Below are 15,080 nucleotides of genomic sequence, written 5' to 3'. Positions count from 1 at the left end.
AAGTCAGTTAAGAACACATTCTGGGCCAATTGTGCGCCGTCCTATTGGACTCCCATTCACGGCAGGATGTGATACAGCCTGGTTTCGAATCAGGTACTATAGTGACGCCTCTTGCGCTGAGATGCAGTGCCTTAGACGGCTGCGCCGCTCGAGAGCCCTGCAATTTAGGTGGGTGTGTCCTTGATTATGAAACCCCACCATGCATAATTTAGTAGTCTATTTAATAAAGGTGTCAAATGGGTAAGTTCTCTTCCTTCTGGTGAAAGAATAACTCCAAAGCCCAATAGCTATTTTTTCGTCTAAATTCAGAGAGAACTATCTTCTTTCTTTTATCAACTTGTATCTTTTAGACCTATTCCCCCCCATTGTATTTATAAATACGTTTCTTCTTTATTTGACAATCATTCCTGTCCTATCGAACATGGCTCACGTGAAGAATGGGAACATCCAAAAGGTAAGACGCTTTTAGCCTTTTTACTTATTTTTATTATTTGAACGTTCCAGTGTCCTACATTTATTTTAAGGGGGAATCTGTGATGTTGATATCGTTGATGATCAGTCCTTGTAGATCTGTCCATGAATTTGACAGTGGTTACATTTCATTAACAATTTTCAATAATGTCATATGTCAACAGTCCTTCCAAAGGACCCTTCTATGGTTAAAATTGTGATAACATTTTTTGGGGGTATTTTGTATGTACACCAAAATAATCTTCTATCATGGGACTGGCCAACATTTTATTTTCCCTAATCCTACTTTCAATAGAAGCGTTCAATCATTTTTGTATAGCATCATACACATTACTTTAGAGTTGGAAAGTGTAATTTGGTCGAAGATGCCTAATAGCTTCATTGTTTTGTTGTTCTTAAAAAAGGTCCAATGCTGCCGTTTTTATCTCAATATCAAATCATTTCTGGGTAACAATTAAGTGGGCTGCCTTACTAACCACGTTTCCATCCCCAGTTGTTATGCTATTAAAGTCATAGGCTACCTTCTAAACAAATCAACAAAGACAGCTGTGATGGAAATGGGTTTCGGTACAATTTTATGAATGCAGACAGATGGGCCTAATTTGTTCGTTGGACATGGTAGGATATTTTTGTGTCGTAAAATTCGTTATGGGAGAGATGGCATTGGAAAGGGCTTTATGCGCAAATATTGATATAATAAACACCATATCCACGTAAAATTGGAGTCACGCGATGAATGGTGTGTTGTCCTCCCACCGAAAAACGGGGAACCATGCAGTTTATAGGCAGATTAAATATTCATAAACTCATAACAAAAACAGCCCTACATCCACACTATAGCTAAATAATTTTGCGTTATGCCAGCGAGATTGATCTGTTAAAATATCTAATATTAATTCAGGAAGATGCACATGCAAGACTGATAGTGAGAGGTGAAAGTGCATTATACCAGTCAGGTAGGCTACAAGTAGGGATGCAGGAAGAGGATGATGTTGGCCTACAGCAAGAAGTAAACAAGTTAGCCCAACTAGGTAATCATTCATTATTTGGATTCTCAATTATCGTTCTCACTGTGTGACAATGCACATTTGTTATAGCCTACAATTGTTATTGACTTTGAAGCCAAAAACAAGACATGCATTTTGTGGAAATGCTCTAAATAGCAAGTTGTTCAGTTTATTTTCATACCAATAGGGCTCTCCTAGCTGTGCTGTTGAGGAACTACTAGAGCAAGCTGACTTGTAGTTGTTTTCTATGGAACACAACCCTGCATCCCCGCCGTCACACAATTACTGTTTACGCATTCTAAAAAGGTCCATTCTAAATTGCAATCTGATCAGGTGGGCATTTGAAAGTGTGTTCTATTGCCAACATGGCTAGCTAAGTTACAAAATATGATCTTAGTGTTAGACTTTCACAAGGCTATTCAGAGAAGCAGATGGTAATTTGTGTGCAAATATACTGAACAAAAATATAAAGGCAACATGCAACAATTAACGATTTTACTGAGTTACAGTTAAATTGAAATAAATGCATTAGGCCATAATCTACGGATTTCACATGACTGGGCAGGTGCCACCCACTTGGGTGTCAGGCCACCCACTTGGGAGCCATGCCCATCCAATCAGAATGAGTTTTCCCCCCCACAAAATGGCTTTATTACAGACAGAAATATTCCTCAGTTTAATCAGCTGTCCGGGTGGCTGGTCTCAGACGATACCGCAGGTGAAGAAGGCGGAGGTGGAGGTCCTGGGCTGGCGTGGTTACACGTGGTCTGCGGTTGTGAGGCCGGTTTGACATACTGCCAAATTCTCTAAAATGACATTGGCGGCGGCTTATGGTAGAGAAATGAACATTCAATTCTCTGGCAAAGGCTCTGGTGGACACTCCCTCAAGACATCTGTGGCATTGAGTTGTGACAAATGCACATTTTAGAGTGGCCTTTTGTTGTCCCCAGCACAAGGTGCACCTGTGTGATGACGCTCTTCAATCAAATTCTTGATATGCCACACCTGTCAGGTGGATCGATGTACCTTGGCAAATGGGAGAAATGCTCACTAACAGGGACGTAAACACATTTGTGCTCAAACTTTGAGATAAATAAGGTTTTTGTGCATATGGAACATTAATGGTATCTTTTATTTCAGCTCATGAAACATAGGACCAACACTTTACATGTTGCGTTTATATTTTTAATCAGTATATTATCACAGCGCTGGCAAACATGGTTGACCAACTCCCTGACCAAAATGACTGACATTTATCCCATCATAAGAAGATTGATGGCCATTCTGATATTCTAATTCTATGAGCATGTTTCTGTACAGCTCCTGTGTCCCAATGTCAAATCAAATCTTATTGGTCACATACACATGGTTAGCAGATGTTAATGCGAGTGTAGCGAAATGCTTGTGCTTCTAGTTCTGACAGTGCAGTAATATGAGTAATCTAACAATTCCCCAACAACTACCTAATACACACAAATCTAAAGGGGTGAATGAGAATATGTACATGTAGTATATCGATGAGTGATGTCCGATCGGCATAGCCAAGGTGCAGTAGATGGTATAAAATACAGTACATACATAAGTAATGTAAGATATGTGTGCATTATTTAAAGTGGCATCGTTTAAAGTGACTAGTTGTCAATCAATTAAAGTGGCCAGTGATTGGGTCTCAATGTAGGCAGCAGCCTCTGAGTTAGTGATTGCTGTTTTTGAAGCTGTTTCAGTCTCTCGGTCCCAGCTTTGATGCACCTGTACTGACCTTGCCTTCTGGATGGTAGCGGTATGAACAGCCAGTGGCTCGGGTGGTTATTGTCCTTGATCTTTTTGGCCTTCCTGTGACATCGGGTGCTGTAGGTGTCATGGAGGCCAGGTAGTTTGCCCCCGGTAATGCGTTGTGCAGACCGCACTACCCTCTGGAGAGCCTTGCCGTTGAGGGCAGTGCAATTGCTGTACCAGGCTGTTATGCAGCCCGACAGGATGCTCTCAATTGTGCTTCTGTAAAAGTTTGTCAGGGTTTTGGGTGACAAGCCAAATATCTTCAGCCTCCTGAGGTTGAAGAGGTGCTGTTGATCATTCTTCAACAAACTCTGTGTGGGTGGACCTTTTCAGTGTCTGATGTGTACGTCCAGGAACTTAACTTTCCACCTTTTCCACTGCTGTCCCTTCGATGTGGATAGGGGGGTGCGCCCTCTGCTGTTTCCTGAAGTCCATGATCTCCTTTTTGTTTTGTTGACGTTGTTTTCCTGACACCACACTCCGAGTGCCCTTACCTCCTCCCTGTAGGCCATCTCTTCGTTGTTGGTAATCAAGGCCACTACTGTTTTGTTGTCTGCAAACTTGATGATTGAGTTGGAGGCGTGCATGGCCACGCAGTCGTGGGTGAACAGGGAGTACAGGAGGGGGCTGAGCACGCACCCTTGTTGAGGGTCAGCCAAGTGGAGATACTGTTTCCTACCGTCACCACCTGGGGGCGGCCCGTCAAAGTCCAGGACCCAATTGCATAGGGTGGGGTTGAGACCCAGGGCCTCTAGCTTGATGAGCTTGGAGGGTACTATGGTGTTGAATGCTGAGCTGTAGTCAATGAACAGCATTCTTACATAGGTATTCCTTTTGTCCAGATGGGATATGGCAGTGTAATGGCGATTGCATCGTCTGTGGACCTGTTGGGGCGGTATGCAAACTGAAGTGTCTAGGGTGGCCGGTAAGGTGGCGGTGATATGATCCTTGAGTAGTCTCTGAGCACTTCATGATGACAGAAGTGAGTGCTATGGGGTGGTAGTCATTTAGTTCAGTTATCAGTGACACTCATCAAAATTGGCTATTTTGAACCGGTATATGGGTACGTCACTTTTGTTTTGAGACAACTTCGCCATCGGCCAAAATGGCACCTGGCTCATGCCTAGGAAGCAGCTCGCTTCCAAAACGAATGCAATCAACAGTAACCTGATTCTCCCGGGGCATGCCTGGGGTATTAAAGCTTTGTTCACATTGGCAGTTTGAAATGACTCAAATAAAAAAAAAATGCATTTCTGTTATAAGTTTTTATTTTTCCTGCATTCTGAACAGCCAAAATGCACATGGACTCGGATATTTCAATACACATTTCAAACCCCCTTTGTAGGTGGTTTGAAGTCCGGTACAAATCTGATTCCTGGCGCTGTGACTTGTCTTAACGGTCAAATCTGATTTATTTGCCCTGAAGTGGTTTTAGACTGTTCTGCATATCTTGTTGCTTGCTAGCTACGACAGTTTGACAAGAACATGTGGTAGCTAACTAGCTTGTTAATTGTTGACAAATTAGTTTGTGTGCTAGAGAGCTAAACAGCTAGGTAGTTGACTGCTGTGACTAGCCAAAAAGGACTCGTTTTGAAAGTTGGACCATCTTATACTTTGAAGCTCTAAACATTTTTATACACTATGATTGAGTATTCAAAGCACCTGGGAAACGTCCATGGCAGGCATTGTCACCTTAGCTTGTTACATAACTTCCTAGTGATAGGAACCACTAGCACCACCACCAATCAGCCTACACCACTGCGCACACACCTGTCATTACAATGACAACTAGCGTAGCCATGTCAGCAAATGACTGCAGTCTGAACACACACGCATCCGATTTGGTAACTTGTAACTTGCGGTTTGGACAGTCAGTATGCCAAAGCGGCTTTGAAAAGCAAAACTGATTTGAGCGTTAAGGCCTGCAGTGTGAACAAGGATTAATAAACCCCTCACTGTAAGTGACTTTGTTATTGCCTTCCTTTTGAAGTAATAACTGATTAGAAACACCAAGGAAGAGGGTAAGGAAGGATACACTTAAGGAATTTGAACGATGCCCAGCACTCTCAATTATCCAATGGGAATCCTGTGACAAATGTACTGCTATACCAAAGAAGAAAAATAAATTCACTGCGATGGTATTTCGATTTATTCTCAGAGGTTACGTTTACACTTATCGCATGTCTTATATTTTTCCACTAATTGGCCTTTTGACCAATCAGATAAGCTCTGAAAAAGAGCTGATGTGAAAAGCTCCAATGGGATTGGTCAAAAGACCTGTTAGTGGAGAAAAATATGAAAATTGGGCTGCCTGTATAAACACAGCCAAATGGCTTGCAGTTTGGCTCGGCACTGATGATGGCTCCTTGTGCAGTTGATAAACTTGATTTCCTTGACTTTCAGATGGACCCAGAGGATCCCATTCTCCTGGTACCTGATAAGACGTAAGTCTCCTACTTCACAAGTCTATGCTAAGATACACACTGATTTAGATCTTCCCTCTATTTAAAAGAGCTATCAGAAGTCCATAAGCTATGTAACCATAGTTACAGTATTAATGCCTACAGCACAAATCTCAGCCGATGCAGACAGATTCAACATTGTGTTGTGTCTAAATAGATATTTAATACCGTCTGCCGCATGCTGTGATTGCTATAGCCCCAATACTCAACTGGTGGACTGCAATCCGGACCCAGAACGGGGTCAATACAGACTCAAGTTTTTTAGGAACTCTGTTGGGATTCAACCCCTGGTATCATATAAACACACACAAGACATGGAAGAGTGTCGAATTACAGGAAAGTAGCTTTAAAATTGCTAAATTCTCAATGCCAGCAAGAGGGGTTTGAATAGTTTGGAATCGCATGGGTTGTGAGTTTATTTTATTACGCCAATAAATTACCTTTGACATTTTGTGTTACCCGACCTTCTCAAATAGTACTTGAGTAACCCTTTGCTAGAGTCCTGTCAAAAGCAGCCAATGACATCCATGTGTAGAACATTACAGGAGAAATACTACACCTGATCTGCACTTCTGTTTCCCTTCCCAGGAAATCCCAGATGGATTTAGAGACTGCGTTGCAGGATAGTGCCAAAGCCCTTGACCTCTTCCTCAACAACCGGTTCTCAGACGCCTTGGATCTCCTCAGACCCTGGTATGTCCCATTCACCATCATAGCTTGCCTTGAGGTTTTACATCCTTTAAGATTAACTGCTCATGTCTGTCTCTAATGGTGATTGATGGTGACCTGTTCGATAAGGTGTATTCTACTGCAATATTGCCAATGCAAATTGTCCTAATTGGCTACCAGAAACTGTCCATTTTCTGTGTATATTCATTGGTTGGTCACATTGGATCCATTTCTCAATAAAATGCTTCTCAAGTTTCTTCTGTTTCTGAAGGATTTTGTCATGTTCTTTCAGGAGGAGCCAGAGTATGTACCACGCCGTGGGCTACAGCAGCATGTTGGTCATGCAGGCGGGCATGACCTTTGAACCCAATGATGTTGAAAAGGCCACGACTGCTCTGAAGGAGTCTCTGCAGACGTGCCAGATGTACGCTTTTGCTTCTCTCATAGAAATGACATGAATGTAGGACATCTAGTTCTATAGAGTTTCAATTGCCAATGCATTAAAGCTTTATCTCACGCGTCAGATTCAGACATTGTTGGGCAATGGCAGGACTTAGAGCTAGAGTCTGGAATCTAAACAATAGCTAAGCGGAAACCCCGCCTCTGTTTTGGTAAAAAGCTGAAGGATGGACCTGGAGTAATGCAACTATGGATGATACAAGGACTGTTAGTTTGCAAACATTGGAGTAACCCCATCAGAACCCAAAATGTAAATTTGGGTATGACAGTTGAACTAAGCTCATGAGGCATTTGTGTTATAGTCTTCAAGAATCAATCGTAGTGGACATATTATACATTTTTGGCCAAAAGTGGATGTAGCAACTAAGGATTCTAACTTGAACACAGTACGTTCTCTCATCACAGGTTCCGGAAGAAGACTACCATGGTGGAGGCCATCACTGAAATGTTTTACAAGCAGCCAGCTGACGACTTAACTGAAGGTGTGATGGGCATACCATCTCCGTGATGGGCATACCATCTCCGTGATGGGCATACCATCTCCGTGATGGGCATACCATCTCCGTGATGGGCATACCATCTCCGTGATTGTTGTAGGTTATAAAGGATGATATCTGGACATCCATACATGTAGTATGATGCATGACAATGTGAAAATGAGTATGTAGTATGAGTCATCCATATTGAAATATACATGTTTCATGACTGGCCTTTTCATTGATTTCATGTATTTTATTGTTTGGGTTATCATGCTTCAGGATGCCCAGCACACATGGGGTTAAAATACTATTTGCTGTAGCAAAATTATAATATGCACAGTATAGTTTATTCGGAAAGTTTTCAGACCCCATAACTTTTTCCACATTTTAAGTTACAGCCTTATTCTAAAACGTATTAAATTGTTTTCAATCTACACACACACACAATACCCCATAATGACAAAGCAAAAATAGGTTTTTAGAAATGTTTGCTAATTGAAAAAAAAAAAAAAATCACGTTTACGTACGTGTTCAGACCCTTTACTCAGTACTTTGTTGAAGCACCTTTGGCAGCGATTACAGCCTTGATTTTTCTTGGGTATGTGCCTCAACACAATCCTGTTTTGGTGCTCTACGGACAATTCCTTTGACCTCATGGCTTGGTTTTTGCTCTGACATGCACTGTCAACTGTGGGACCTTATATAGAGAGGTGCGTGCCTTTCCAAATCATGTCCAATCTATTGAATTTACCACAGGTGGACTCCAATCAAGTTGTAGAAACATCTCAAGGATGATCAATGGAAACAGGATGCACCTGAGCTCAATTTCAAAGGGTCAATAGCAAAGGGTCTGAATACTTTTGTAAATACATTTCTATGTTCTGCAAAAATGTCTAAACCTGTTATGGTGTGTGTAGATTGACAAATGTATTTAATCAATTTCAGAATAAGGCAACGTAACAATGTGGAAAATTGGAAGGGGTCCTGAATACTTTCTGAATGCACTGTTTACATATACTACATCCACATTGGTTTAAATGTGTGGGTCTGTTCTGGACTTTGAGTGACAGGCATCTCTTTGTTTGCCCCTTGCCTGCTGCAGAGGAGATGCATGCGGAGTTGTGCTATGCTGAGGCGCTATTGCAGAAGGGTGCACTCACTTTTCTGGACGAGAGCATGATCAGCTTCATCAAAGGAGGCATCAAGATCCGCGACAGCTTTCTGATCTACAAGTGGGCAGTTTTTTTCTTCACACGACTGACCCAAACCAAGCTGTACTGAGCTGGCCTGGTTTCACATGAACTGGTTGATGATATATATATATATATATATAATGTGAAAAGGATATTATGTTTGTGTAGTCCAGTCACAGGTGGCTGGTGACACCTTAATTGGGGAGGACGGGCTCAAAGTAATGGCTGGAATGGTATCAAGCACATCAAACGTGGTTTCTATATGTTTGATACCATTCACTCCATTCCAGTTTATTATTAGCCGCTGCCACCATCCTCTCACCAGCCTCCTGTGCTTCCAGTATAAGAATGACTGTTCACAGAATTGATGCACTAGAAAGAAATGAATCAAATGTTATCAAGCAGTGATTGTTTTTAGCAGGGTCACATTTGAGAGTCAAGTATTTTGGGAGATCTTGCATGGTTGATAATGTACTCAAGTTCATAGTTCAATATATGTCATTCTATCCATGAGCTGCTTCATTAGCAATGTCTAATGGGGATCCTTATAAAATAACCAAATACCTGTTTGGCTCCTCTCTACCAGGGAATGTGATGTTTGGTCAACCATGGCAAAGAACCAGTCTGACCAGATGAGCACACAAGCTCACTTCAGGAGCGGTGTGAACATGGGCATTGGTTCATTTAACTTGGTAAGTGCATTGGTGTTTAGTGTTTCAGCTTCAGCGTTATGGGTGAGGTAGAAGATGGTAGGACAGGCAAATTAATAAGTTGCTAAAGCGGTCAAATGTAAGATTATAAATATTTTTTGCTCAACTCAAATTATGAATGTTTTTATTTTCTATTGGCTTTTTTGCTTTATTTTTTTTACATGCAAGGGGGATTTTTGTTTTGTGGTCCTCAGATGCTGAGGTCACTATCTTCACCGTTTTGGTTTTCCTCTTTCAGTATTTGTCTCTCTTGCCGAGCAAGGTCCTCAGACTACTGGAGTGGATGGGTTTCTCTGGAGACCGGGTAGGTGACGAGGAGCAGTCTCACCACTTCTCTCTCTGACAGACTATTCAGCATCACACACCGGCCGCCTTGCAAAATATTCATTTTCTCTTGGATAGTTCGAGTGGGGAGTCTTTTTTTTTCAAAGTAATTATTGTCCCCAAAAAACTGAGTGCTTGCATAAGTCAAAAAAATAATACATCTGTAAATGTTTGAAATTATACATTTCTTTAGTTTACTTCCCATTATGCCTCAAAATTAAGCCAATGACGATGCAATGAAGTGTATGTTGTTGACAGAGGCTTGTTGTACAGGAAGTGGGTCTGTCCCAGCTGAGGGAGGGGGCAGCCAGCAACAGCCTGCGCTCCATCCTCAGCACTCTGTGCCTCCTGATGTACCACCTCTACATCAGCGTCATACTGGGTAAGGTACAGATCTAGGATCAGCTTTCCCTCCCCGAAACCTTACCATAACCTGGGAACCCTAAATTGGGGAAAATCCCAAAAGGACCCAAGACTTGTGTCTAGGGGCAACATTGACCTACTCCTCAAATGCCACACAGGCCACTGGAGTTTTGAGGATAAAGGATGCCCTCTGGTGGTGACAATGCTAAACTGCTCCATTGTTACTACAGTACTGTGATCATCAACTGTCTCAGTCACGCTTTACAAAGTCACTTTGTCTCCAGCTGGTTTCTTATGTGAAGAGCATTTAATCCATTTGTATGGACTATTAGGCTGTGTTTACACAGGCAGCCCAGTTGTGATCTCTTTTCCACTCTTATCTTTTGACTAATCAGGTCTTTTCACGTCAAATCTTTTTCAGAACTGATCTGATTGGACAAAAGACGAATTATTGAAAAAGATACATTTACACAGGCAGTCCAATTCTATCCTTAGATAATGGGTTTTAATTTACAACAGCCATTAGGGTTGATTGATGCCTTGTCTTTCCTTCTCTATAGGTACTGGTGAGGCGAACCTGGTAGAGTCTGATGTTCTTCTGGAGCCCTACATTGGAAAGTTCCCCAATGTAAGTGAACAGTCCCCCTCCTGCAAGGTCTTCCCACTTCCCCTCTCCTCCGTTAACATCGACTGTGGTTGTTCTCTAGGGGGCCCTCATTCTCTTCTACCAGGCCAGGATTGCTGTGCTCAAGGGTAACTTTGAATTTGTGAGTAATCTCCCTTTTTAAGAATGGCATCTTCATACATTTTCCTGGGTAGTATTTATTAGGGTACCAAATGGAAGAAAACATAACTGGGAGCAAATTCCTAAACTTGTCCAATGAGAAACGCTTGTGTTCTGTTGCAAAGCATTTTGCTATGCTGTGCCCTAATGAATATGACCCTGTCTATGTTGCAAGTTATAAAATGTACTCCTCTGTCTAACAAGAACCATATCTCATTGTTTTGTGTATCTGTCCGCCAGGCCCAGAAGAAGTTCCTGGAGTGCATAGCGGCGCAGCAGGAGTGGCGTCAGATCCACCATCTGTGTTACTGGGAGCTTATGTGGTCCTACTCCTTCCAGCAGGACTGGCTGGAGGCCTACCAGTATGCAGACCTTCTCTGCAAAGAGAGCAAGTGGTCCCAGGTATAGTACACCTGTAGCAGCCTGACTAAAACATTTAGGATGGAGGTCCCAGGTATAGTACACCTGTAGCAGCCTGACTAAAACATTTAGGATGGAGGTCCCAGGTATAGTACACCTGTAGCAGCCTGACTAAAACATTTAGGATGGAGGTCCCAGGTATAGTACACCTGTAGCAGCCTGACTAAAACATTTAGGATGGAGGTCCCAGGTATAGTACACCTGTAGCAGCCTGACTAAAACATTTAGGATGGAGGTCCCAGGTATAGTACACACACTTTTTGTTGTTGTCATATACACTGGAAAGGTGAAGTGTGTTGTTTTACAGGGTCTGCCATAGTGGTACGATGCCCCTGGTGCAGATTAGGATCAAGTGGACATTGATAGATTTTTCACCTTGTCGGCTCGGGTATATGAACCAGGGACATTTCGGTTACAGGCCCAACACTAACCGCTAGGCTACCTGCTGCCCTAGCAGCCTAACTGAAACTATTTTACTTCCCGGTCACAGATTAAGGTCCTTATCCAGTTTTCCAGTAACTCTCCTCTCCTATACTTTTTTTCTTATTTTTTTATTTATTTAACCCTTACGGTCTTTCCTCCTTGCTCTTTACAGCTCCCCCATGTTCTAAAACGGGTATATCCCCTGGAGGTCTGGGTACAGATGGGACATATTCATTGTGACTTTTGGTCTCTCCTGGCAGGCTGTGTACGTGTTCCAGAAAGCTTCCATCCTCAGCATGATGCCAGAGGAGGAGGTGAAGAGAACTGGGGAGAATGTGGAACAGTTGTTCAGGTATGTGTTGTCAATAAAGACGCATTTTATTTGTATGGCACCCAAAGATACTATGCAACTTGAAAAGAAAGTAGGTCCACATCAAAAAAAAGATTACTATATTTTCAGGATGGCATAAATGTAATATTTATATGAATCATAAACTGAACAGAAGGCACTGTTACACAGGGAAGGTGGGTTAAGGTTTATAGCTTTGGCTACTTTCATGTGTCTTATAGGCAAGTGGAGAGCCTGCGGCTGCGGATTGCAGGGAAGTCTATCCCAACGGAGAAGTTCGCCGCGAAGAAGGCTCAGCGGTACAGCGCCGCAACCCCAGTGACGCTGTTGATTCCTGCCGTGGTGAGAACACTTTTTAGTTTTTATTCATTCAAAGCAATATACGTGAACTTTTAAAATGTGGTATTTAGGTCTAAAATGCATTTCCCTCATGACAGGAAATGATATATGTTTGGAATGGCTTCACCATCGTTGGCAAAAGGCCTGAACTGACAGAGAGCATTCTGGTCACTATCAAGAAAGCAGAGGAACAACTGAAGAGTGACCCAAGTTCGTTTACCTTCACAATGCTCTAGGTCTAATCTATGGGACGGTGTGGGGGGTCTCAAGGGGAAAAAAATGGTCTGTTGTGGTAGAAATGCCAGGGCTGATTTCTGGTCCGTCAGCCCCTGTCTAATACAGAATAATAACGTTTTTTTTCTTTCCTCTCCCAGATCCATCAGAGTACCACGTGGATGACCAGTGCATGGTCCAGATGCTGAAGGGGCTGTGTCTGAGACACCTGGGCCGTCTCGACCAGGCCCAACTCTGCTTCACACGGGTCATCTCCAGGTAAGGCTTATCGCCATTCACTGATCATTGAGGAATGTGGTTTGTGTGGCTCCTCAGGGGGCAGCCCAGGGGTTAAGACTATTGATGCAGCCAAATGTAATAAATCTGTTGGCTTTCTCACAATCTGATTGTTGTGGTGTTTTTTGTTTTTACAGTGAAAACGGGATCAAGCATGACCGCTACCTGGTGCCATACAGCATGTATGAACTGGGTCTTCTCTACAAGCAGCAAGGAGACTTGGGGAAGGCTACCACCACCATAAAAAATGCCAAGTAAGTGTCAATTGAAACCAGCACTACTTTAGATGCATTTTTTACTGCCTAGGATGAATAATGAATGTTAAGATGTATCTGGATGTTTACAGGCTGAACTACAAGGGTTATAGCATGGAGTCAAGGCTACACTTCCGTATCCATGCTGCCCTTAACACAATGGGGACCTCGGTGGCCAAACTTCCACCCCACCGCACGTCAGCTTGAGGACTCGAAGGTAAAAGGCGCCACTGCCAACGAGGAATTGCTGAATGTCTTGGGTCCATTCTACCTTGATATGGATGTGTACAGACTTGGAAGAGCCTTGATTATAGTACACTTAGAAAAAGCCTGCACTTAAAATGTAAATGTTGCAATATGAGAACTTGACCCTTTTCTGTAGGGCCGAATCATGCCTAGAGATTTGAGCGCTCATTTTAAGCACAAATCTTCTATTGTAATCGATGCATGATTTACAAGAAACGTGTGAGCTACACACTTGGATCTTAGGTTAGGATATGGCCTAAATGTTTTGGGTTTAGCCTTTGATTTGAGTCGGGGTTGTCTTTTCTCTTAGACTTTTGTTCTATACACATTATGCTGTTATACATTGTGCTCTAACTGTTTCATTTTCTACTAATTTAACCAATTAATTTACATTTCAACACATGGTTCTTAATTATTCACAGATATGAAGCTTCACTGGAAATGCAAAGTTTTAGCTGTCATTGTACTAAGTGATTACTCAAAAGATTTTGACAAATAAAACTGTTGGAATGGATGAATTTGAGATTTTGTGTTTTGCATGAATTGTCTGCCATTCATTCACTGACAATTAGATCCTACAATGAGACCATTTTATTGTCACTATCAAAACGCATCACACCTACAAACTGCACATTACTGTTGTCTGAGCAGCAAACTAACTGTTCAGTCAGTTTTCAGAGGATTCTTTTTGTTACTATTCAGTACTGAAATTAGTGGATTCGGCTAGTTCTGCCAACCGTTCCTGACAGGTGTATAAAATCGAGCCCACCGCCATGCAATCTCAATTCGTAAACATTGGCTGTAGAATGGCCCTTGTATCCGCCAAACCCAGATGGTTTAACGCAAGCTTTACACCACTCCAGCCGACACTTGGCATTGAACATTGTAATCTTAAACTTGTATGCGGCTGCTCAGCCATGGAACCCCAGTTCGTGAAGCTCCTGACGAACTGTTCTTGTGCTGACCTAGCTTCCAGAGGCATTTTGGAACTCTGTGGTGAGTGTTGCAACTGAGGACAGACGATTTGTACGCGCTACATGCTTCAGCTCTCGGCGTCCGGTTGTGTGAGCTTGTGTGCCCTACTACTTCACGGCTGAGCAGTTGTTGCTCCTAGACATTTCCACTTCACAATAACAGCACTTAGTTGGCCGGGGCAACTCTAGTAGGGCAGAAATTTGACTAACTAACTTGTTGGAAAGGTGGCGTCTATGACTTTGCCACGTTAAATCACTGGGCTCTTCACAAGGAAAATGCTACCTGAAGTTTGGTGGTAGAATAATGGGCTAGGCCCCTTAGTTCCAGTGAAGGGAAATCTTTACGCTACAGCATACAATGAAATTCTAGTCGATTCTGTGCTTCCAACTTTGTGGCAACCATTTGGGGAAGGCTCTTTCCTGTTTCAGCATGACAGTGCCCCTGTACTCAAGCGAGGTCCATAATGAAATAGTTTGAGATGGGTGTGGAAGAACTGGACTGGCCTGCACTGACCTCAATCCCACCGAACACCTATGGGATGAATTGGAACGCAGACTGTGAGCCAGGCCTAATCGCCCAAAATCAGTGCCCGACCTCACTAATGCGCTTGGCTGAATGGAAGCAATGTTCTAACATCTAGGGGAAAGCCTTCCCAGAAGAGTGGAGGCTGTTATAGCAGCAAAGGGGGACCAACTCCATATTAATGTCCATGATTTTGGAATGAGAGGTTTGACGAGCAGGTGTCCATATACTTTTAGTCATGTAGTGTATATTTCAGTGGGTTGGAAGTCATGCTCTAATATTGAGAAATGCAGAACAACCCCACTATATGGGCTCAGAATAATTGCAGCGTCCGAGGATCACTGA

At 42.7% G+C, this 15,080-nt stretch overlaps 1 protein-coding gene and 1 long non-coding RNA gene across 3 annotated transcripts; one reads left to right on the top strand and one right to left on the bottom strand.

The window, feature by feature from the left end:
* The first annotated feature begins 237 nt into the window (after positions 1-237).
* LOC115191735 (tetratricopeptide repeat protein 39B-like) lies at positions 238-13,756 on the top strand. Of its 2 annotated transcripts, none has more exons than XM_029749596.1 (18): positions 238-454; positions 5,658-5,698; positions 6,305-6,409; positions 6,678-6,809; positions 7,250-7,326; positions 8,426-8,555; positions 9,103-9,208; positions 9,465-9,530; positions 9,809-9,932; positions 10,474-10,541; positions 10,621-10,680; positions 10,938-11,099; positions 11,801-11,892; positions 12,111-12,231; positions 12,327-12,438; positions 12,603-12,720; positions 12,876-12,992; positions 13,085-13,756. In XM_029749596.1, exons 1-18 carry the CDS (start codon positions 422-424, stop codon positions 13,197-13,199), a joined length of 1,779 nt encoding a protein of 592 aa, XP_029605456.1. In that variant the 5' UTR covers positions 238-421; the 3' UTR covers positions 13,200-13,756. The 2 variants fall into 2 exon arrangements, with proteins under 2 accessions (XP_029605456.1, XP_029605457.1); XM_029749597.1 differs by having other exon boundaries at positions 239-454; positions 9,824-9,932.
* On the bottom strand, positions 11,007-11,532 carry LOC115191737 (uncharacterized). Its single transcript, XR_003877763.1, has 2 exons — positions 11,371-11,532; positions 11,007-11,318 (listed from the first exon to the last, which is right to left on the bottom strand). It is a non-coding gene; the product is annotated as an uncharacterized LOC115191737 (long non-coding RNA).
* Positions 13,757-15,080: the final 1,324 nt, after the last annotated feature.

This window comes from Salmo trutta, chromosome 4, assembly GCF_901001165.1.
Source record: "Salmo trutta chromosome 4, fSalTru1.1, whole genome shotgun sequence".
In the NCBI taxonomy this organism is placed as follows: domain Eukaryota; kingdom Metazoa; phylum Chordata; class Actinopteri; order Salmoniformes; family Salmonidae; genus Salmo; species Salmo trutta.
The sequence above is the reverse complement of the archived record's forward strand: the minus strand, read 5'-3'. Positions and strand labels throughout refer to the sequence as shown.

What these genes read in the sequence shown, in the direction of transcription:
- LOC115191735 (XM_029749596.1), top strand. Translation starts at nt 422, where the DNA reads ATGGCTCACGTGAAGAATGGGAACATCCAAAAG. An exon ending in CGCTGTTGATTCCTGCCGTG is followed by an intron (nt 12,232 to 12,326) that starts GTGAGAACACTT and finishes CCCTCATGACAG; the next exon opens with GAAATGATATATGTTTGGAA. An exon ending in ACCACCATAAAAAATGCCAA is followed by an intron (nt 12,993 to 13,084) that starts GTAAGTGTCAAT and finishes GGATGTTTACAG; the next exon opens with GCTGAACTACAAGGGTTATA.